We start from the raw sequence: 19,752 nt of genomic DNA on the forward strand, positions 1-19,752 counted from the left end.
GCTTCACCCGATCAAACAAACAGCTCACAGCCCAACCCCAAAAACTCTCACAGGCCTCGGCCCACTCCTCGGAACAGACCCCGACGTCCCCTGCCCAATCGAATCAATACCCCCCGTCCCGCCGGCAAACCAGCCCCCACAAGCCTCCGTCATGACCGACCGGCCGCCGTACGCTTCAGTCCCGTCTCCTTCCCCGATTTCCCTCACCCAAAACTTCCGATTCTCAAAAAGGGATGGTCTCTTTCCGATCGGATCGACAACACGGTAAATTCCCCCCTTCATCCCTCCATCTCGAACTCCCCGGATCCGAAAGCGTGCAGTCGCGTCGTCGTTCAACCTCAGACGTCTTCTGTTCTTCTGTTTCCGTGTGTGGTGTGCAGCGTTCGTTCCCGGGACGCATACTCCAATCTCAAAGCCAAGAAACGGCGAAAGGCCCCCTTTAAATACCATCCCTCGGCACATCCGGCCCCTAAAAGGTGGACCCTCCCTCCGGTCCCGCCCCGACCACACACTGTGAATCTTCACACTAAAAAAACTCACCGGCGGCCCGGCAGGCAGGCTGAAAATCATCCCCCCCACATCAACGAAACCCCGTGACGCCAAGGTTTAATGAACGCCAAGACCCGCACTTCCCATATCTTCAACCACAGCCACGAACAGAACGGCAAACGGCACCGGCCAAGAGGCAGGCTGTGTTCAAGAGTGAAGATCCAAATGAAACACAGAGACAGAAGGTCAAGAATAGAAAAGCGTAGTCGTATGGGGGATATTTGAGGCAGGCGGGACACAACCACACAACCTGCGCCGCGCATCCCGCGCACGCGGCTCGGGCAGCAGTCCCCACCTCCCGCCACGCACCAACTAAGTCCGTCCGGGAAAGAGATAACAGCCCCACATCACCGCCGATCCGGCCTTCCGGTTCCGGAAAACGTGGCCTGCTCATGGCCAAGTGCCGCCAACATTCCCCTACTCAGACATTGACTGTCGCCCCCCTCTCCCCACCTTCTTTGACACATTCATTCCTTCCGTTTGTCTTGCTTTTTGTTCTCTCTTGTCTAGACCATCGTCATTTGAATCGTGTTTTAACCACCTCAGATAACTCAGACATACCCAAGCGTGGGGGAGATTCTGGACTTGGGAAGTTGTTTCAGAAAGGAATGTTCATCCAGAGGGAAACAAACATCATCATGAGAATGCGGATTTCATGTTCGTAATGAGTGACTTGATGATTACTCTTCATGTTGAACTAAATATTACAAATACAAATCCCTACTAGCCATATTCCCCCATCCATAGACGCCGTGCAAGCAAATTGGTATTCTAATTCAACTTCCATTCCACGCAGTCTTCTCTGGAAAAGCGTAAACAACACTCGCTAGATGGAGGGTCCCAGCCATCCATTGAGATCGGTCTCGCTTAGAAGTAGCCGTGGTGGGGGATGGCGACAAAGATGCCGGTGAGGACACCAGCGAGCAACAGGGCGCAGAGCATGGCCTGGATGAAGATGGTGTCCTGAATGGTACGGAGAGCAGGTTCCTCGATCCAGACCTCGCGATCGAAGATCTTGCGGATAATATTGCGCTTCTCGTACTTGACGATCCACGGTTCCGACTCGAAGCTGTTGGAGGATCCGAATGAGTCAAGGGAGGCTCTACGCTTCTCATCATCGGTTTCCTCGTCCACGAAGAGCTCCCAAGGCCGGACGTGGCGGTGGTGCATGCCGTGCAAGACAACACACATACCCTTGTATGCAGCCACGAGGGTGGAAATGCCGAGGACCCAGCCTATAGCAGCCAGAGCGCGCCAGCCTCGGCGAGCGCGGCTGAGAGTGATCAAGATGGCGACGACAAAGGCAACGGCAATCAGACCGACACCAAGGGCCCGAGCAAAGGTGACGCGGGCGGGGTTGCCGTTGCAAATCGACCAGCGGATGAAGTTGGGGTGGTTCTGCTTGCGGAGCGAGTCCTCGACGACCTTGAGCGCGATGCGGCAAGCCGAGGGATGGGTGGTCGTGGCGAGGGCATGAAGGGTGGCATCACGGTCCTTGGCTGAAAGATTCAATTGTCGCGGAGCACCATCCATAATGTAAGTGGCAACAACGCGATCAATCTCCTCGCGGAAAGGCTGGATCGTGACTGGTGGCGGTTAGCAGATGATATGATGGCGAGGCGTGGTCACTTACATGGCTGCTTGGCGCCAATGGCGGCGAAAGCCTCGCTTGCCTGCGAGCGGTAGGAGTCGGCGTTTGAAACACCGTTGGAGCCCGTGTAAACCGACTCCTGATCTTGAGGGGGGGTGTGCGGCGGGGTGCCAAACGGGTTGGGGTCCTCGACGACCGCGGCGGCAACACCAGTCTTCTCAAAGTCGGTACCTTTGAAGATCTCCTGGCCAGGCTTCTTGCGCATACGCGATGACTTGTCCTTGAAGAGGCGCTGGAGGACCTCGTTCTCCTGAGCTGTGGTCCATTCGGGTGCGAGGGCGAGATCCGAAGTCTTTGCCTCCTGGAAACGCTTGGTGTAATCTCTGTGCCAGAGGAAGAATTGGAGGTTTTCGGCGGCGAGCTCAATGTAGACGAGATAGTTCATAAAGTCGCGAACAGTGCAGGGCTGACGAGTCAGTTACGATCATTGGGACGCTAAGAATGGGTACCTACAGGGCATGTGCCGCCGTTGATGATCTTGTCAAAGGCCAAAGATTCAGGGATTCCGGCAGGAGTACTAGACTTGCCAGACTTCAGAGAGGAGGTAGTGCTGCTGCCCTTCTCGTCGCCACTGTCAGACACGTCAGAGGAGCTCCCATGGACGGAAGTGCCCGTGACGTAGACAGGGCGGCGGTAGCTGAGGGGAAGAAGGCCCATGATGAACGAGGGATTCGTCAGGGATGGTGTTGAGGTAGATGATTCGCGTTGGCGAGAGTATCGTAGGGTCTAGGTGTCGTGAAGAGAGTTGGTGGAGGGAAGATGGATGGTTGTGAGTATCGGTACAAGTTGAAAGCAGGATTGAGTGAGTGTTGACGGTGACGTTTAGCAGGACCGCACTGGAACGAGAGAGCTATATTAGGTAGTTGTCGATGAAGCGAACTGTAAGCTACTGCAAGATCAGAACTGGTGTTCGCCTCGTGGTTGGTGAGACTGGAGTAGCGATGGAATAACCGGGTGTCTGGGAAGGAATGAACGGCGGGAGGGCAGGTGTGATATATGCGCTGCCCTGAGCCTGCATTCCGCGTATCCCCAGATATTGGGCCGGAGCTGATGTGACGGGCGAGACGGCCAGACCCCACACAGCCATCACGGCTAGACCAGGTTGTCAAGCTTTGGCCGGCTTCCGTTGACGGAGAGGGCTGAAGCTGGACCAATCCACAAAGTGAAGTTTGGCCTGCGCCGGGGTCGCGGTGGAACCGGATGGAGGAGGCGGCCACACGTTTGGTGTCTTTGGCGGACGAGAGTGGGCGAGGACAACATGGGAGGTGGGGCGTGGTTTCTTCTCGGCCTTGAGAAAGAGTGATGCTGATATCAAGAGGAACTTGGCAGGCATGGAGATAGACGCAGACGTACTAGCGTGGACGGACTGGAGTGGACGCAATGTATTAGAGAGAGAGACATGGCTGCGAGTGGGTGTGTTGACCGTCGGCCGAGGAGAGAAGGAAGAATGGCGCTAGCCGCTTGCATCGAGTGTTTGTTGAAGCAGAGAATTCAAGGTTCATGGCCGACACGGTGGCCGTTGCATCTTTCTCGTCTTGCAAAGGCAAGCGTCTGTGAGGTTGAATCGAAGGTGAAGGTGGTACGTTAGGGAGCGACGGTCGTTGACGACTCGGGAGACGCAGCCATCCGCAAGTGCGATCGATGAAAAGCAAGTGCGCGCAACGAGCGACGCCTCGTCAACGCCGCTGCGTCCTGTTCAGGCGCATCTACAACGAAGAAGTGACGAAAGACCCAATGCGGCAGAATCCCAGCTGATCATCCGCAGCAGCTGGTGATTGGTAGAGCCGGACAGGCACTAGCATCGCGGGCTTCCCCGAACGAGTTAGGAGGGCTTCGACAGCTGAGACAGTCGAGCTGGGCTTGCTTTTCTTGGTGACCACTCCGTACCCTCGAATCTGGCTGCCATGCTTGGGATAGATGGATGGAAATGAGAAACATGCAGTTAATCCCGGCAGTCTCCATGGCACTGCAGAAGATCGGCTTCGGGTTGGAGAAATCCACAGCCTGATGTTTTTTTGGTGGTTTTTGTTTGCTTGGTGGATGTCAACTCGGCAAAGGCCGTGGTTGACAAGAATATCTTCATGTTCGACGAGCTGAGGGACCCCAAGGCAATCGAGGCCATGTCCGGAAGCTGGGCCGTCCGTTTTCCTCATGACTCCAGCGGGCTGGACCCGAACGGGAGGGAGCTACCGGTAGCTCTCAGCACTATGACGAGCTGGGCGCCGCCTCCCATCCCAAGCCTGCATCACCAAAGGCCTCGTCTGTTGCGGGCGAAAGAGCGCCACCCAGAGAGTCAGGGTCTGAGACGTATCATCAGGCACGGTACAGGCGCGTCTTTGCTTTGTTGCCGAGGTCAGGTAGTAAGGCATGATGCTGAATTCATCAGTCTCAGCGGGTCAGTCAGATCATCCATTACGAAAGTCTTCTGGAAAAGAAAAGAAAGACGGCGCGCTGGTAACCAACCGAAATCGATGTCTCGCGACAAAAGAAAGGTGAAGCTCATGCATTGGGTAGTCCGCATTTCGTCCAATCTAACTTTGGACCAGGGAGAGCCACTGGAGAGGGTCGCTCAACGAGCACAACCGCCTCGTCCACCACTAGTCCCAGGCGAGGCGGGCAGGACAAGCTGGGAACAGGCAGTGGAGAGGGAGGAGACAACGGGTCAAGTTGGGACTGTGTGGTCGTGGTGTCGAGTGAGGCGTTTGGAGGCTTGCTTGTTTTCACGTTGCGTAAAGGGAGAAAGCAGTCACTCACTCACTCAGGCTTCATTCAGCAACTTAGGCCGTCAGTCACCTCAGAGGGGCAAGAGGAAGCCAGCCGCCAAAAAGCAAGCAGCAGGAGCAAAGGGCAAGAAGTTCGGGCTGACATGGTCTGTGCTGCTTCTGCTGACCGAAGCACGTGCATGAACCAGCAACTGCCTCCTGCCACCCATCCAAACAGGAAACAGGGGTGGGCGCTTGTCCGGTGAGAACCTTCCCTCAGCTGCTCTGCATCAAAGATGCAGACATCTGCTTCCCGCAGAAGGTGCAGAGCTGGGGCCAAGAGCTGCCCCTGCCCCTGTCCTTGCCCCTGCTGGATCCAGCCTCGATCTGTGCCTGCCAGTCCGTCGTCAAACCAGGCACGACCGAGGAAAGCTCCCGTCCAAGTGTGAAGCCGTCTTCCAACTCCAACACCAGTGGCATCAGTACCCAACCATTCATCATCGTCGTGAGAGCGCCTGTCAGCCCGACAAGGAGTCTCCGACCATCGATCGTGTCGCATTCTCTAGTGTCGATATCGACCCCAAACCTTCGCCGTTACTCTGCGCCAGTCCTTGACTTTGTCCTGCTCAGCCCTGTCATACAATTGTCCCCGAGAACAAACGACCTGCAGATCGCGTGCCCGCACCCACGTTTCTATCATGAGGTTTAACAGAAACAATGGTCCTTGATCGCAACGAGCCGACCTTCAGGGCCAGATCGGCGCGTCTGATTCCCTGACTGCCTCTCTGGAGGACAATCGACGCTTGGCATTGCTCATGTCCGTCGAAATCGTTTCTCTTCGCTGTGTCTGGCGGCCCTTTGATGCCCATACATGTCCGAATGCAATCTTGTTGGTTGTCGGTCTTGATACGAGACAAATGGCAGCGTCTGCACCAACCGCTGTCTCCTGCTCCCTGACCAAGGGCACCTCGATCATGTCTTTTCGCGAATCGCTCCGTCAACCCCCTGCTGGAGAGAAACAGCCAATCAAGACCCCGACCGGCAGAATCTCCAGCTCGTTGCGTCCAAACACCAACTAGATGCGGTCTAGGCCGGGAGACTCCAGCGTCAAAGAAAACTGGCTCCAGCGCCTCGACCCCGGCTATCTTGCTAGCCTCGCCGACTACCTTCGCCGACCTCCGCCTTTGTCTTGCGGTGCGACAACCGATTCGATTGCGCTCCCGATCACGCCCTGTCCGTGCAACTCGATTGACTAGTCTTCCGAATTGGCCGGACTTCAATGGTTCCTCCTTACTGACTAGTATTCTGGGGAAGAAGCGATGGCCCAGTCGTGCTTCAACGTCGCGCCAGGAGACCCAATGGGACGCATACAACGACACCCACAATCTGAGTAGGCAGTTGGCTCTTGAAAGCGCAGGACGGGAGGGTCTACGACAGACGAGACAACAGGCACAACGATACACTCTACAGAAGGTGCTGCAGTCACGCCCTGGACGGTTAAAGAGATGATGGTGTCGTTCGCGTTCTTCCAGTCAATGTCCAAGTTTTGATGCCGACACGCTGCTCGGAGAGCTGAAGACATCCCAGTGCAAATCATTGCTTCTGCGCCGAAGCGACCCTCTACATCGGGGCAGGCGGCGACAGCTTGCACAGTATCCCTGTGCCGGGCCACACGTCACTTTCCCAATTGCGACGCTGTTCCCGGTCCGAGGAGGGGGATCTCCCGGACAGATGCCAGCTACGTCTCGCATTGGCTCGCCTATCGGGGCAGCTGGGTGCCCATATTGTCCGCATTGCACCGACCGCGTCTTCTCGGTAAGTGAGCTTTTGACCTCACCAACTTGACTGCCAAGCCAGCCTGCGGCCATCCTCAAGCCAAATGGAGTCGACTTAGACGAACGTTTCGATTGGTGTGACGACGAATAAGCAGTATCTGGAGCTAGCATTGGGCTTGGTTCATTCCACAGTCTGGACCGTTGGCTCTGCTCTCCCGCAGGGGCCGCTCTTCTTGCTGAGCTCGCGCCTCCACCCCAGTCCGTGTCTTTGGGTCGTGGCGCCAAGCTCCTGTCACGATCTCAACTCCTCACATTAGCAGGGTTGATTTCCGGCATGTTCCTGCGCTAACGTCCACCATGGCTGGCGCAGTCCTCTCCATCTGGATTGACACAGGTTCTCGCCGACGGCCTGGGTTGCGTCTGCAGCCTGTGGCTGTCCAGGCAAGCACGTTTCCTCCTCGTGAATCACTTATGAGCGGCTTACAATGGAAGCCCGGAAAGAATGCGAATGTCTCTGACGACTTAAAGATGTGTCTCGCAGCTGGACATTGAACGTGTGTGGCTTGGGATCGTCAAAGCGGCAGGCATGCTTTGCAGCAAACGAAACACGTTTAAACAACAACATAAATTTACATGGGCGCTCATGGATTCCTCCTGATGAAGTTTGTGGCACGAAAATACTCTCTCGATTCGATAGTTTCGAGACGACAAGTCTCTGATACCTTTCATCCGCCGCCGTGACACCTTAGTCGGCGGGAAAGATGAGACATTGCTCAATACAGCACCTTAGCTCAGGAGCGCCCATCAGCAGACGTCTCGGAGCGTCACCAGTGTTTTTCGGAGATGTCGACGGTATTAACATCCACGCCGTCCTTGAACCACCTCTGCGCATCTTCAATCTTCACGTCGTTCCCGCTCATTTGCCTTTTGCGCATGAGACCGTTTTCTGCAAAGGTCCAATCCTCCAGGCCATAGGTCCGCCACCACTGTCCCGATTCGTCATGCCACTCATACCAGAACTGAACAGCAATCTGGACATCGTCAGCCATGCCTTTTAAAAATTGGAATTCGGAATATATCGGTACGTCACTCACTTTATTGTCGGTGAAGGCAAATAGCTCTTTTCGGAGGCGGTAGCCATTTTCCTTTCCCCATTTCTTGGTCAGCCACTGCTCGACCTCGTCCCGGCCTTGCAGGAAGGTGTCCCTGTTCCTCCAGATGGTGTCTGGCGTGTATGCCATCTTGACTTTGGACGGGTTTCTGTGCTTGTCAGACTTCTGCGTTCACCGAGATGAAGAGCACGGACTTGGTGTTCCAACCATCCTGGGCCGCCTTGACCTTGGTCCTCGCCGTTTCCTCAGTGAAGGGCGGGAAGGGAGGTCGTGATTCGTCTTGCGTGGCCATAATTACAGCTTTTTGTTTCGATTCCTATTAACAACGTCTTTTTGCACGATGCTTTGACGAGCTGAACTGCGTTGAGCGCAAATGATATACGAATATGACGCAACTGTGAACTCGGGAGATGCACGCAATAAACGGACGAAGCAACCAATCACGGCACGATCCGACAGGGATATCGGTGTCTGTCAGCTGTCACCGACGCCCTTGGGGGATTTGGGCAGATGCCGCGGGGTCTGGTCTCGGTGAACGAACGACGGCGGCGAGTTCTAAAAATTGCAGCTGCAGAGTCATAAGGCTGAAGGCGTTCAAAACTTTTTCATTTCTTTTGCATCATCTAGCATCGTGGCAGCCAGGCGTTAGTCAGGGTCCGACGCCGGCCGCGCCCAGACAGAGGCGACATCAGGCGCACGGCGCATCACCGTGAATCAGGTACCAGCCGGGAACGCTGCATTTCGGTAACTCGCCCGGCGATTTTGGACGTCTACTCAACAAACGCTCCTGTAGCTTCTGCACATCATCGACACATGTTTAAATCAGGCGCGCCGGATCTCGACGACCCGTCCCGATCGTTGTCCGTGATGACAAACCAGACTTCTCACTAACTCAAATCAATTTGTGGTTTGCCAGGGCTTGGCGAATTAACTCCGAAGAGGGCCCCCAGGGATGGGCCGAAAGACAGGCAGTGTGAGCTCGGACGGCCGAGACCTCAGAGGCCTTCGCGCGGCCCCCACCGGGGAGGTCGACCACGAGGGGCGCGCCGGGGATCGGAGGTTTGGGCGACGTGCCACATCCAAACGGACGCGGCATAAACGGCCGGTCTTGCGTCATGTCTAGGCCTGTGGACCAAAGAGGTGCGCAAACTGGTCCTTGGTGTGTCTAACGTGCAGGAAGATAGCAAATGTCTAATTAGCTTTTTTTTGGTGTATCCCACCCTAGGTGAGGTACCCGTCGCCGTCTTATCGGCGCCGGAAGTTTTTACTGGAAATATCTCATCGTGATGGCTGGGGCCGGGCCAGGCTGGATCCCCGTCGTATTCCGCCGCGTCGAATGTAAGGTACCTGACCAGCCTACTTGCAAAGTTACGGAAAGCAGCACCTCACACAGCAGCAGCGCCCACTTCTTTTTTGTCACAGAAACTGCAGAAGCAGGCAGGAGAGGAGCGGCGACCCGAGGGAAGCTGCCGCGGGGGGTCTTCGGGGGGAGTGGAGGGGCAACTGGAGGGGAGGCCACTTCCACGTCGAACATAACCGGGCCTACCGTCCCAGGAAAGAGTGGCCGCCCCGCGCCTATCTACAGAAATACAAATCATCGGCGCAGCTCCACTTCCCTCGACGTGGAATCTCGCAGAATTCAGCGCGGGACCCTGACTCGACGATCGTCTTTGCCGCCGCTGGTTGCTGCGAAACCTGGTGCCTGCCTCAGACTACTAATTGAAGCTCCTTTCTCTCTTCCTCCTCCGGTCTTGCTTCCTCTCTCCTTCAACCAACTCACTCACAACCACACACACTCAACCTTTTCCCCATCACCACCAACCCAAACACATTCACAATGGCTCCTATCAAGGCTGGCGAGCAGTTCCCCGAGGGTGTCAACTTCCAGTACATCCCCTACCAGGCCGAGACCTCTGACTTCAAGGTCTGCGGTATCCCCATCAAGTACGACACCGCCAAGGGTAAGTCACGTCACGCCTCCTCTCCTCTGCTTCTGCTGTCCTTTGGGCCACGATGCTGATCGCCTCCCCGCGCAGAGTTCAAGGACAAGAAGGTCATCATCGTCGCCCTCCCCGGCGCCTTCACTCCCACCTGCTCCGCCGCCCACCTTCCCGGCTACATCGCGAAGAAGGACGAGCTCAAGGCCAAGGGCGTTGACCAGGTCATCTTCCTCGCCTACAACGACCCCTACGTCATGTCCGGCTGGGGCAAGGCCAACAACGTCACCGACGACTTCATCGTGAGTTCTTTTCTCGGTTGCTGTTCTTTCCTGCCACATCATCAAACACTTCCATGGTTGTTGCTGTTGTCTACCCCTCCCCCTCCTTCCGTGGGGCCCTCACCGACTCCGATAAAAATGATTGCCCCCACCCCGCCAGCCCACTTTCGTCAGCCCCTCCGCCAGTGTTCGATTATGATACCACAGGAGAAGGAGGAAGCTTGATCGTTGCAGAAAAATCACATCATTGGGCAACTGTGTCCTCTTAGCAATCAGAAACAATGAAGACTAACACCGGCCTCCCACAGATCTTCTGCACCGACAACAACGCCGAGTTCTCCACCTCCATCGGCTGGAACCACGGCGAGCGCACCGCCCGCTACGCCATCGTCGTCGACCACGGCAAGATCATCTACGCCGAGAAGGAGCCCGATCTGCAGGGCCAGGAGGTCTCTGCCGTCGAGCCCGTCCTCAAGGCCATCTAAGGTCCTGCCGCAGGTCTTGATAAAATGCTTATGACGAGATGACACACAAACCCCCAATTAGAGAGAAAAGGGAGGAAATTAGACAAAGACGCCTAGACGACAGGAGACAAAAAGTTCTTTAGACATTCCCCCTCTTTCATTCTTTAGAATTTAGAGCAATGAAATTTGAGTAAAATCATCATCTTTTCCCTCGTTGGTGTGAGATGCCGCCTTTGCTGAAGGAATGAGAGCTAGGTGAGGTGAGGTGAGGGGTCGATGTGCGTTGAGTTGTCCAAGTGCTCCGGCGCGCGCGGGGGATGGGAGCTCGGAAATCCGACGCGGGGCCGGGGTTGGTCCTCCGATTCGTGCGCGGCGGACATCAAGGTTGGGTGATCCGATCGCTTGGGCGTGGTGTGGTTCATCTCATGTCGAGTCATATTGTGTTGTATGAGCGCTGCAATGCCACTGGCTTTCTGCATGTTTAGCTGGCTGGATCTTGCATCAATTGTTGCGCGTAAGGAAGAAATGGGTAGATGCTACGAACGGCGGAAGGGGTTCATTTTATTTCCAGCTCGTGGCATATGTGTGAGAGATTGCTCGCAGCGGGAATCTGGTTCTCGTCCGATTGATATGTGCATGTGTCTTGATTTGCAAGGTGAGTTTGGTGTCGACGGTGGCTGGGACGTAAGATGCAGTGTTCAACAGCGCAGAGAGAGGAAGCGAACCTACCTAGTACGACGGGCAACTCGACGGACTTTGTACCATGCTGACTTCGCGGCACAGGTGGGATGGATGGATGGTTGGTTTACCGGATCAGTCCTCCTGTCGCCTTTTCGATTTTGATCTCACTGTTTGTCTCTGCTTGCGTTGCGTGGTGAGGCGTCTCGGTCATGGTGGCGACGTATGGATACATCACGGGTTGTTTGATAGAGGACTCGCGCTGGGTGAGGATGGCACTGTCTGGCCTCCCTTGGGAAAGCGTTCTATGGCTCCCATCTGAGCAGGCCATCGTCTGGCGGTAGGACAGTCCGGTTGAGGTGGCGCTGTTCGGACGGCAGCAACATTTTGGGCGAGATTACATGTAAGCCCATCGTGGGACGAGGTCATCAACGCCTAGGGGTGCCGAGGTATGAAAGCATCACGTCAGTCATAACCATTCCAGAGACAAGCAATTCAACGACTGGCAGATCAAGTCCCATGCAATACATCACGTTCATCATCTCACAGACACAGCACCCCACCAAGAGCAGCATCACGAACATCACCCCTCCGCTTCATGACGACAAATCTTAACTTGGTAATCCCGTGGGACAATCCATGCATTCCGTGCTACCGTGATTTGTGTAGTTATAGAACCAGCCGTCAAAAGCACAAAGAACCCTCGACTCCAGATTGTGTGTGTGGTGGTTGGACCTGGCTTTAACGCGTTTCGTATTTTGATCCATTTACATTCCTCGCCAAACCCCGTCTCGAGGCCGCGCCGCCGGGCTACGGCGGCGGTGGAAACCGCAATGCATTTCCCCTTCGCTTTTTGGTGTGCCCACACGCTTCCCTTGCCAAAAAAAGACCATAAACCCCCTCACTGAGTTACTCCATCAAGACAGAGAGATTGACATCTTAGCGGGTGGTGGCCTTGACCTTGGGGGCGGAGCCCTTGGCGCCCTGCTTGCCGACGATGCGGCCGGTCTGGCCCTTGCCGGCGGCGGCGTTCTTGGCCTTCTCGGCCTTCTTGGCGGCGTTGGCCTCGGCCTTCTTGTCCTTGGACTCCTTGATGGCGGCGGCGCGGGCGGCGGAGCGGGCCTCGGGGCGCATGGAGCGCTTCTCCTTGATCACATCGAGGGAGGCACCAACGATGGCACGCTGGGCCTTGACGGTGCGGCGGGTGCGCTTCTTGGCAACCTCCTGCGGGGGGAATCAGCAATCTGCATCGGGGCGAAGGACGAAGGGTGACATACCTCAGAGATACCCTTGCGGTGTTGGCGGCGGTACAGAACGGTCCACGAGATGCGGCGGGGGTTCTTGCGCTGGAGGAAGAGGGACTCGGACTTGCCGTTCTGGAAACGGAAGATCTTGCTGTCACCACGGACGTAGAGCTTACCCTGTATTCAGAGTTCTCGTCAGCGCCTTGTTCAACCATGCGTGATGTGCCTGCCCATTGGTCCCAGTCTGCCTGTCCTCGGCATGCAACATCGTTCCCGTCGATCGTCGTTGTTGTCCTTGCTCTCGTCCATTCGTGTCCCATCTGATCTCCTTCTGCATTGCCCCTCCAGATCCTGCACAACTGATCGACGGGAAGACGTTGGGTTTGCCGTGGGCGGAGATGGGGGATTGCACTGAGCTGGCTGATGGTGGTTCTATCGTACCTTTCCAGGGTAGATTCTCTGGCCCGAGAACGAATCGTCGTACGTGCGCATCTTCTCGATTGTCAGCAAGCCTCCTCACATTGGAACCGTCTTTCCCATCCGTCCAGGTCCCTTCGCAAACACTTCTTTCCTTCCCACGATGCCGGCCGCACCCAGAGCCCACGAGCCGTCGTCCAGTCGCAAAAATCCTTCACAATACACCAAAGTGACGTCGACTCATGGCTCGGTGGCAAGGGCGCGGTGCGGCGCGGCGATCGTGGGGAAAAAGCGAAAAGTATCTTCGAAAAAGGGGATGGACGTAGGGAACCGCAGCAAGGATTCAAAGAACATACATTGGTGGTATTGAATGCGAACGTTGGCTGACTTGTCGGTGATGGGGGGGAGGTCGAAGGAGAAAGTCCAAGGCGTCACGCTCTTTTGCTGAGATTCAATTTTCGCAACGTCGCGCGGGCGGTGCGGTTTGGGCCGGTGTTGTGGGGAATTCGCTCCTTCCCTCAGTGCGGTGGTTGTAAAGCCCTGGGTGCCCCACTCTGGGACGGCCGTCGTTCGCTTAAGAGCGCCAATCACGTGCTCGGACTGGGAAGGAAGGAAGGAAGGAAGGAAGGAAGGAAGGTGCGCTCCGACTTGTGTGCCTGCCGTGTGGCGCGCTGGTGTTTGCCCTGATGCCCTGTGGCGGTGCACGAGTTCCGCCCGCCCGCTTTCAGTGGTTCCGCGAGGTGCTGGTCACTTACATCGAACGGGATGAGTTGCTGGGTGAGAGTATCACGACCGCTTTTGCAACGCATGACTGTCGCGAACCCGAATGCCGTGGCTGACTTGGTCCTGCGCCGGTTCGGGGAGCTGCCGGCCAAGAGGAAGCCTGCGGTCAGAGACAATGGCCTGCACGAGTGGGTTCCCCTGAGCGGCATCGTTACTGAGCGGGATGGCGTCCTGACGTGTCTGTCTCTTGCGTAAGTTGGGCGTTACATGGTGTTTTTCGTTGGAACTTCTTTCACGAGATTTGGCGAGATTTACGATAGGCACGATGTAACTAGCATGAATGGCAATACTCAAATCCACCCTCACTCGCCTCCCATCTTCATGTGAGCTGGACTAACACCCAGCAGGACAGGCATGAAGTGTCTCCCGGCCGCCAAACTCCCCCAGGCAAAGGGGAACGCCCTCCACGACTGGCACGCTGAGGTCCTCGCCATCCGCGCCTTCAACCGGCATCTCCTGGATGAATGCCGCCAGCTCCTGTCAGGGGAGCCATCCCTCGTCAGACGCCGTGAACATCACGAGATATCCCCAGACGCGCCCCAGCCGTTCGCAATACAGGACGGCGTCGCGCTGCACATGTACTGCACCGAAGCGCCCTGCGGCGACGCAAGCATGGAACTCACCATGGCCGCGCAGGAGGACGCTTCGCCGTGGGATATGCCCGCCGCTGCTCCCTCCGAAGACGCCGGCACACTCCCCGGACGGGCCTACTTCTCCCGCCTCGGCGTCGTCCGCCGCAAGCCCGCGCGCGGCGACGCCCCGCCCACCATGTCCAAATCCTGCTCGGACAAAATCGCCCTGAAGCAGTGCACCTCCCTTCTCTCCTCTTTAACCTCGCTGCTCATCTACCCGGGCAACGCCTACCTCTCCTCCCTCATCCTCCCGGAGACGCAGTACTCCGCCGCCGGGTGCGAGAGGGCCTTCTCCGCGCGTGGCCGCATGGCGAGTCTTGACGGCCAGGCGTGGAGTGGCGGGTACAGGTTCGCGCCGTTCGAGGTGCGCACCACGGAGCGGGAGTTTGCGTTCTCGAAGCGGGAAGTGAAGGCACGCGCGGAGAAGATTGCGGCGAGTAATCTGGCCGCGGCGTGGACTGCCGGCGGGCTTGAGGAGGGGATGATGGGGGGCGTGTTGCAGGGCCGCAAGGCGTTTGATGCCAGGGGCGCGAGTGCGGTGTCGAGGCGGAGGATGTGGGAGGAGGTTGCGGCGATTGCGGATGAGCTCGGAGATGATGGGGAGGGGTTGAGGAGTGCACTGGCTGGGGTGACGTATGCGGATGTCAAAGGAAGCGAGATGCTTGCGGCGAGACGGGAAGTCAAGATGGAGGCGAGGAGGGAGGCACTGGCTGGCTGGGTTGCCAATGTCGGGGATGACAAGTTTGAGCTGCCCAAGAGGTGACATCGAACGGGCTTACGATACCAAAGACAGGAGAGGAATACGCGTAATACACCATCACGTTAGACAAACATGCCATATGTCCAGGCTTTGCAATGTTTCATTATGCAGAGACTCGGTATCGCATGCGGAAGGGCATCACGCTTCTTCCCTAGACCTTCGTCTTTGACCAATCCCTCATGAAATCCTCCAGCTTCGCCCAGAGCAAAAAAGACGGTGGGCAGAGTCGTGTCAGTCGCTCCTTGAGTATGTTGCGCGGAAATTTTGCCCTTTTTTAAATTCCTTTGTAAAAAAATCCACACGCTGAAAACATTTTTTCTTTCCACGGGGACCCGGTATCTCGACGACAACTCCCCTAGGGGCAAAAGAAAGAGAGAGGGACAGACGGGATGATCATCAACAAAAACGCTTTGTATTTTGAAAATGTTTTACGTTTTTTTTTTGTCGTTGGTGTCATCAGGTCCAGAAATGTTTCTCCTCAATTCGGCCCGGGAACTGTTTACTCGACCTTGCTCTCGAAGTTCTCACCCTCGACCAGGTCGGGGATGTCGTCCTCCTCACCGTCCTTGCCCTCCTTCTGCATGTTCTGGTAGCTCTCGGCGAGCTTGCGGAGGGAGGCGAGGGAGTCGGGGCCGAGCTGGTTGAGGATGCCGGGGACGAGCTCGGTGAGCTCCTTGTCCTCGCCGTGGCCGTAGATGGCGAAGGTGTTGGCGGGGACGGCGGCGTGGACTATTGGTTCAGGTCTCAGCGGGATGTTTCTCTCAAGTGACAGACAGCGCGTGCGGCAGCAGCACAGCACCGCAGCAGCGACAGCTTCATGCACGGGGACGGGATGGTGACATACCCTTGGGGGCAGCAAAGTGGATGACGTTGCCGTCAGACTTGAACATGTTGACCTCCTCAATGGCCTGGATGGGCTGGACGTTGAGCTTCTTCAGGGCAGCCTGGAGCTTCTTGTCGTCGGCGGCGGAGCGGGCAGGCGCGCGCTTGACCTTTCTGCGGGGGGTGCCCTTGCCGCTGTTGTCGGGATCGGTACGTTAGCCATCTGATGTTCCCATATCAAAAGCAAAGCCGCATTTCGGTGAATCGTGCTCTGTCTGGTGGTGACAATTTTTCTCTCGTGGTTCGGAGGTAGAGCTGGGGGCAGGTGGTGAGGGGTCATTTTCGCGGATTGGTCACAACATACCCTGCGCACACAACCTTGTCAGCCTTGCTCTGCGAGTCAAACAGCGATTCCTGCTCTAGGAAAATCAATTCCAGAGCTCAAAGAACAAACATACCAATACGCGCGGAGGCACCGAGCTTCTTGAGGCGTTCCTGGACGTCCGACATGGTTGCGATATCGACGGTGGTGTTTTTGGCGGAGGGGGGAGGTGGTGGTGGTTTGAGGCGGGAGTGGGGGGTGGTAAGGTGGAAGGAAATCGGGCGGGTTTAGGGAAGCTGTGCGCGGGTACCTCAGGGCAATTAGCAAAATGGTCTCTCGTTTTCGCAGGCGACGGCGGGCAGAACCAGCCGCCCAACCAAGAAATTTTTTCCGCGGCCGGGGGGGAAAGCTGCACAGGTGCACTGGCGATGCCGGGGAATTTTTCACTTACCCGTAACTCGTTCGTATGTCCCGTCTTATGTCGTAAGGCTGAGCCGCTTGAGCTGTGGTGATGGTCAATGTCAAGATGGATGTTTTGTGCGTGCCAAGATGCTTCGCTTGCGGAAATAGTATGTGCCGAGGCTTGTGTGGTGTGATCTCACCGACACTGACCGAAGCACACCCGGGGAGGTGAGGGGCGGTGGAGGGGTCAAGTCCGCGAAATTTTGCAGCGCGAACATCACTATTTCGATGCAACAATTGGAAAAGCCGAGATGTCGTCTCCATTTGATTTGTAGCTTCGTAGATTCGCTGTTCTCTTTGACTACCCAATTACAAAGTTCTCTCCTTGAACGCCATTGACCAGCCCTCATAGGTTTCATGGTATCTTCTGTTGTTTTACAGCCATTATGATATGCACCTCCCTGGTGTCTGGCCCGTCATGTATAATACAGTTCTCGCTCGCGACGGACGATAATTCATAGTGTCGAATGATCATCGCTCTACAGTCCCGACTCTTTCCTCATGGCCTCCTGCTGCGCCTTGATGTCGTTGTCCCTTTGCTTCTTCGCCGCAAGCTGCGCTATCCGCTGCCTCTCGATGTCCTCGTCTCGAACCGTCCAGACTGCGCGCAGGTTAGCAAAGCCACCTCTGACATATTCAACAACCGCGAACTTACTCGGCTTGTCCGACTTGGAGTACTCCTTCAACTTGGTGACGAAATGGTCAAACTCGGCCTGCGTCTTCTCACGGTTCTCCAGACTCCTCTTCTGCAGCTCGGGGTTGTATCGCTTGAAGAGCTCCTCCTCGGTCGGGGTCACCCAGATGGTGAAGGCCGGCCCGCCGACGCATATGGCCGCTCCTCTGGAAACAAATCGTCAGTCATTCGTTTCTTCAGCATTATTTCCATTCGAGCGCCGCACATACCCCAGCATCATCTTTCCCCATAACTTCCAATTGGTAGCCTTCTTCGACATTGTGACCGTTTCTCGTGATTCTCTGGCTAGAAGATGCACAAAAGCTCAACAGGCCGGCGCGGAGGACCTCGGACTAGACTTCTGCGACGGGAATGCTACTACCGCCCAATCGATGACGAACCTGACGCGCTTGATTGGAGATTTGCCTTTGCCGCCCAAAAGGGAAGGCGGTGGGAAGCTTTCTATGCAAAGTTATGTCAGCAGAAGCTGGTTGGCTCACGGATCCGGCGGAGGTCCATGCAGGTGATTCTATCCCAGCAGAACGTGTGTGTGGCTTGTGCTTCCCCAAGAAGTCATTCAAAGGCCGTTCATTCGTTCCTCCGAGGAATTAGAGCACGCCGCAGCTCCTCCACGGCCTCCAATCATGAAGTGGTAGGGTCCGTTCGAAATTGATTGAACACGGCCACGAGGACTGAACCGTTGTCCGTTCGGCTGGTGTGGCACACCGTTCCGTTAACCATTCGCACCCACAGACCAGTTCGCAGCACATCCTCTCCGCGATTCGACCTCATGCCCAGGCGGGATCATCGATGGTTGGGTGTTGATGCAGACTGCAGGTTCGTGGCGCGGGCGGGCGGAAGGCGCAACGCCGTGGGATGAGGCGGGGCTGTGTATGTGTTCGTCCTTGGTCCAACACAATGCGCGGCAGAGTAGACATAAAACGACACAAGCAGCACAATGGGGATGTTGGTTTGGATGCGGCATGTTGTTGCTGCTGCGGAAAGAGGCAGAACAGCGAATGAGAAACACTGGAAATGAACCGACGCGCACTGCTAGCAGCCACATCTCAACGCATCGCATCTTTCCTCCGTTCTCCCGCCGTCGTGCTCTGACGGAATAATATTGTCTGGCTTGATGATGGGATGAAAGGAGGGAGAGCGAGCACCGACCCCTCCGTGATGGCGCGGCAAGAGTTCCCCGGAAACACAATCTGCGCGGGAACTTGCCTGCCCGCAAGACACCCTTCTGAAGATGCAAAGAGTTCGGCTTAGCCTTTCGAGGCAGATGTCGATGCCGTCGTGGCGAAAAAGGGAAAAGGGAAAAGAAAGGTTGCTCATGCGTTGTTGAACCTGCCGTCATTCCCGTCTTGGGCGGCGTGGTTGTTGTTGCATTTCCCATGTGGATGGTCCATCAGTCGCGCGCTCATTCGACGGGCGGCCGTTGAAGGACGTCTTGGGCCCCCACAAGGAAACGCCGGCTTGCGACCGCTCAGCCCTCCAAGGTGATTTAGTCTATTAGTTCCTCGTGAGGGCAAAACGGTCGTGCCTGAAGACGACCTGACTGCTTGAGTGAGAACGGCATGAAGAGGCAACTGGCTGGCTGAGGGGCGGCCGACATGAATCCACACCCACTTCCTTGGCCGTACGTTGGCCGGGCCGAACGGCTTCGCCTCTTTGCTTGGAGAGTTCCCACACCGGAGACGGCCGGCGGCGACAGACAGGAATGCGGAAACTCCGTAACGGATACGATAGGACAGAGGCCTCCTCAGCATGACCGGAGCAGTCGACGAATGGCAGAGCTTCGTGGCCGCTGCCGCGAGGACATGTGCCCTTGCTAGCTAGTTATGCTTCCCCCCCCCATCCACACCGATGAGAGGCAACATGCCAAAATCACAAGGGGTCGCCCTCCGCGATCAGAAGGAGGCTAGCGGCGCTGCCTCGGGCTGACTGCATGAACCGGCTGTCAAATGTAAGGAATCCCGCAAACCCGTCGACGACCTGCTTCGAACTTGGACGCTCGCACTGCGAGAGCACCGAGCAACAGGACGGGAGCAGGACGGGAAGTGGAATGACGGAAGGGGATGGATGGATGGGCAGGCAAAGACATGAGACGAAATGTCGCGGACAGGACAAGGCTCCGTTCGGCGCACAGAGGCTCTCTGGAAACTTAATTGCCCCTGGTATCGGCACTGATGAAGCATTGGCTGAGGGTCCGAAGGCGAAGGGGAGGGTAGGGTTCGCTCTCGAACTCGAAGAAGTGTTTCCTCGCCTTCGCTTTCTCGCCTGCCTGCCTCGACGGGCTTGACTTCAGACCTGCGGCTGGAGAGCTGAGGTGAAGCCAAACCCCCTGATTTGCTGCTGACTGTGTGATAATACTGGAGAAGCCAAGGGCAAGAAAGCCCAGCAAGGTCGACGAGGGAGCGGAAAGGGATTGAGGGGGCTGAAGGGAAGGGGCCCAATCAGGTTCGCCACTCGGGGGTTTCTGATA

General features: G+C 56.4%; 7 protein-coding genes across 7 annotated transcripts; 2 read left to right on the top strand and 5 right to left on the bottom strand.

Moving 5' to 3' along the window:
- Positions 1–1,416: 1,416 nt before the first annotated feature.
- On the bottom strand, positions 1,417–2,857 carry CGGC5_v011457 (uncharacterized protein; the record flags this gene model as incomplete). The annotated part of the gene is made up of 3 exons (XM_032032678.1): positions 1,417–2,135; positions 2,183–2,606; positions 2,654–2,857. The coding sequence occupies 3 exons, from the start codon at positions 2,855–2,857 to the stop codon at positions 1,417–1,419; spliced, it is 1,347 nt and encodes a 448-aa protein (XP_031887921.1).
- Positions 2,858–7,501: 4,644 nt separating this feature from the next.
- CGGC5_v011458 (uncharacterized protein) lies at positions 7,502–8,081 on the bottom strand (the record flags this gene model as incomplete). Its single annotated transcript, XM_032032677.1, has 3 exons — positions 7,502–7,708; positions 7,772–7,937; positions 7,984–8,081. The coding sequence occupies 3 exons, from the start codon at positions 8,079–8,081 to the stop codon at positions 7,502–7,504; spliced, it is 471 nt and encodes a 156-aa protein (XP_031887922.1).
- A 1,545-nt stretch (positions 8,082–9,626) lies between these two features.
- aspf3-0 (Peroxiredoxin Asp f3) lies at positions 9,627–10,492 on the top strand (the record flags this gene model as incomplete). Its single annotated transcript, XM_032032676.1, has 3 exons — positions 9,627–9,750; positions 9,826–10,028; positions 10,316–10,492. The coding sequence occupies 3 exons, from the start codon at positions 9,627–9,629 to the stop codon at positions 10,490–10,492; spliced, it is 504 nt and encodes a 167-aa protein (XP_031887923.1).
- Positions 10,493–12,088: 1,596 nt separating this feature from the next.
- rpl-24 (60S ribosomal protein eL24) lies at positions 12,089–13,619 on the bottom strand (the record flags this gene model as incomplete). Its single annotated transcript, XM_032032675.1, has 5 exons — positions 12,089–12,373; positions 12,427–12,570; positions 12,835–12,885; positions 13,167–13,193; positions 13,566–13,619. The coding sequence occupies 5 exons, from the start codon at positions 13,617–13,619 to the stop codon at positions 12,089–12,091; spliced, it is 561 nt and encodes a 186-aa protein (XP_031887924.1).
- Positions 13,620–13,636: 17 nt separating this feature from the next.
- On the top strand, positions 13,637–14,988 carry CGGC5_v011461 (tRNA-specific adenosine deaminase 1; the record flags this gene model as incomplete). Its single annotated transcript, XM_032032674.1, has 3 exons — positions 13,637–13,641; positions 13,704–13,784; positions 13,941–14,988. The coding sequence occupies 3 exons, from the start codon at positions 13,637–13,639 to the stop codon at positions 14,986–14,988; spliced, it is 1,134 nt and encodes a 377-aa protein (XP_031887925.1).
- A 496-nt stretch (positions 14,989–15,484) lies between these two features.
- On the bottom strand, positions 15,485–16,317 carry npc-2 (Nascent polypeptide-associated complex subunit beta; the record flags this gene model as incomplete). Its single annotated transcript, XM_066152533.1, has 4 exons — positions 15,485–15,714; positions 15,830–15,995; positions 16,165–16,172; positions 16,266–16,317. 4 exons carry the CDS (start codon positions 16,315–16,317, stop codon positions 15,485–15,487), a joined length of 456 nt encoding a protein of 151 aa, XP_066008080.1.
- Positions 16,318–17,070: 753 nt separating this feature from the next.
- cbp-4 (Assembly factor cbp-4) lies at positions 17,071–17,544 on the bottom strand (the record flags this gene model as incomplete). The annotated part of the gene is made up of 3 exons (XM_032032672.1): positions 17,071–17,192; positions 17,247–17,431; positions 17,495–17,544. 3 exons carry the CDS (start codon positions 17,542–17,544, stop codon positions 17,071–17,073), a joined length of 357 nt encoding a protein of 118 aa, XP_031887927.1.
- Between the last annotated feature and the right edge of the window lie 2,208 nt (positions 17,545–19,752).

This window comes from Colletotrichum fructicola (genome assembly GCF_000319635.2).
Source record: "Colletotrichum fructicola Nara gc5 chromosome Unknown KSG_Nara_v1_contig06, whole genome shotgun sequence".
NCBI lineage: Eukaryota > Fungi > Ascomycota > Sordariomycetes > Glomerellales > Glomerellaceae > Colletotrichum > Colletotrichum fructicola.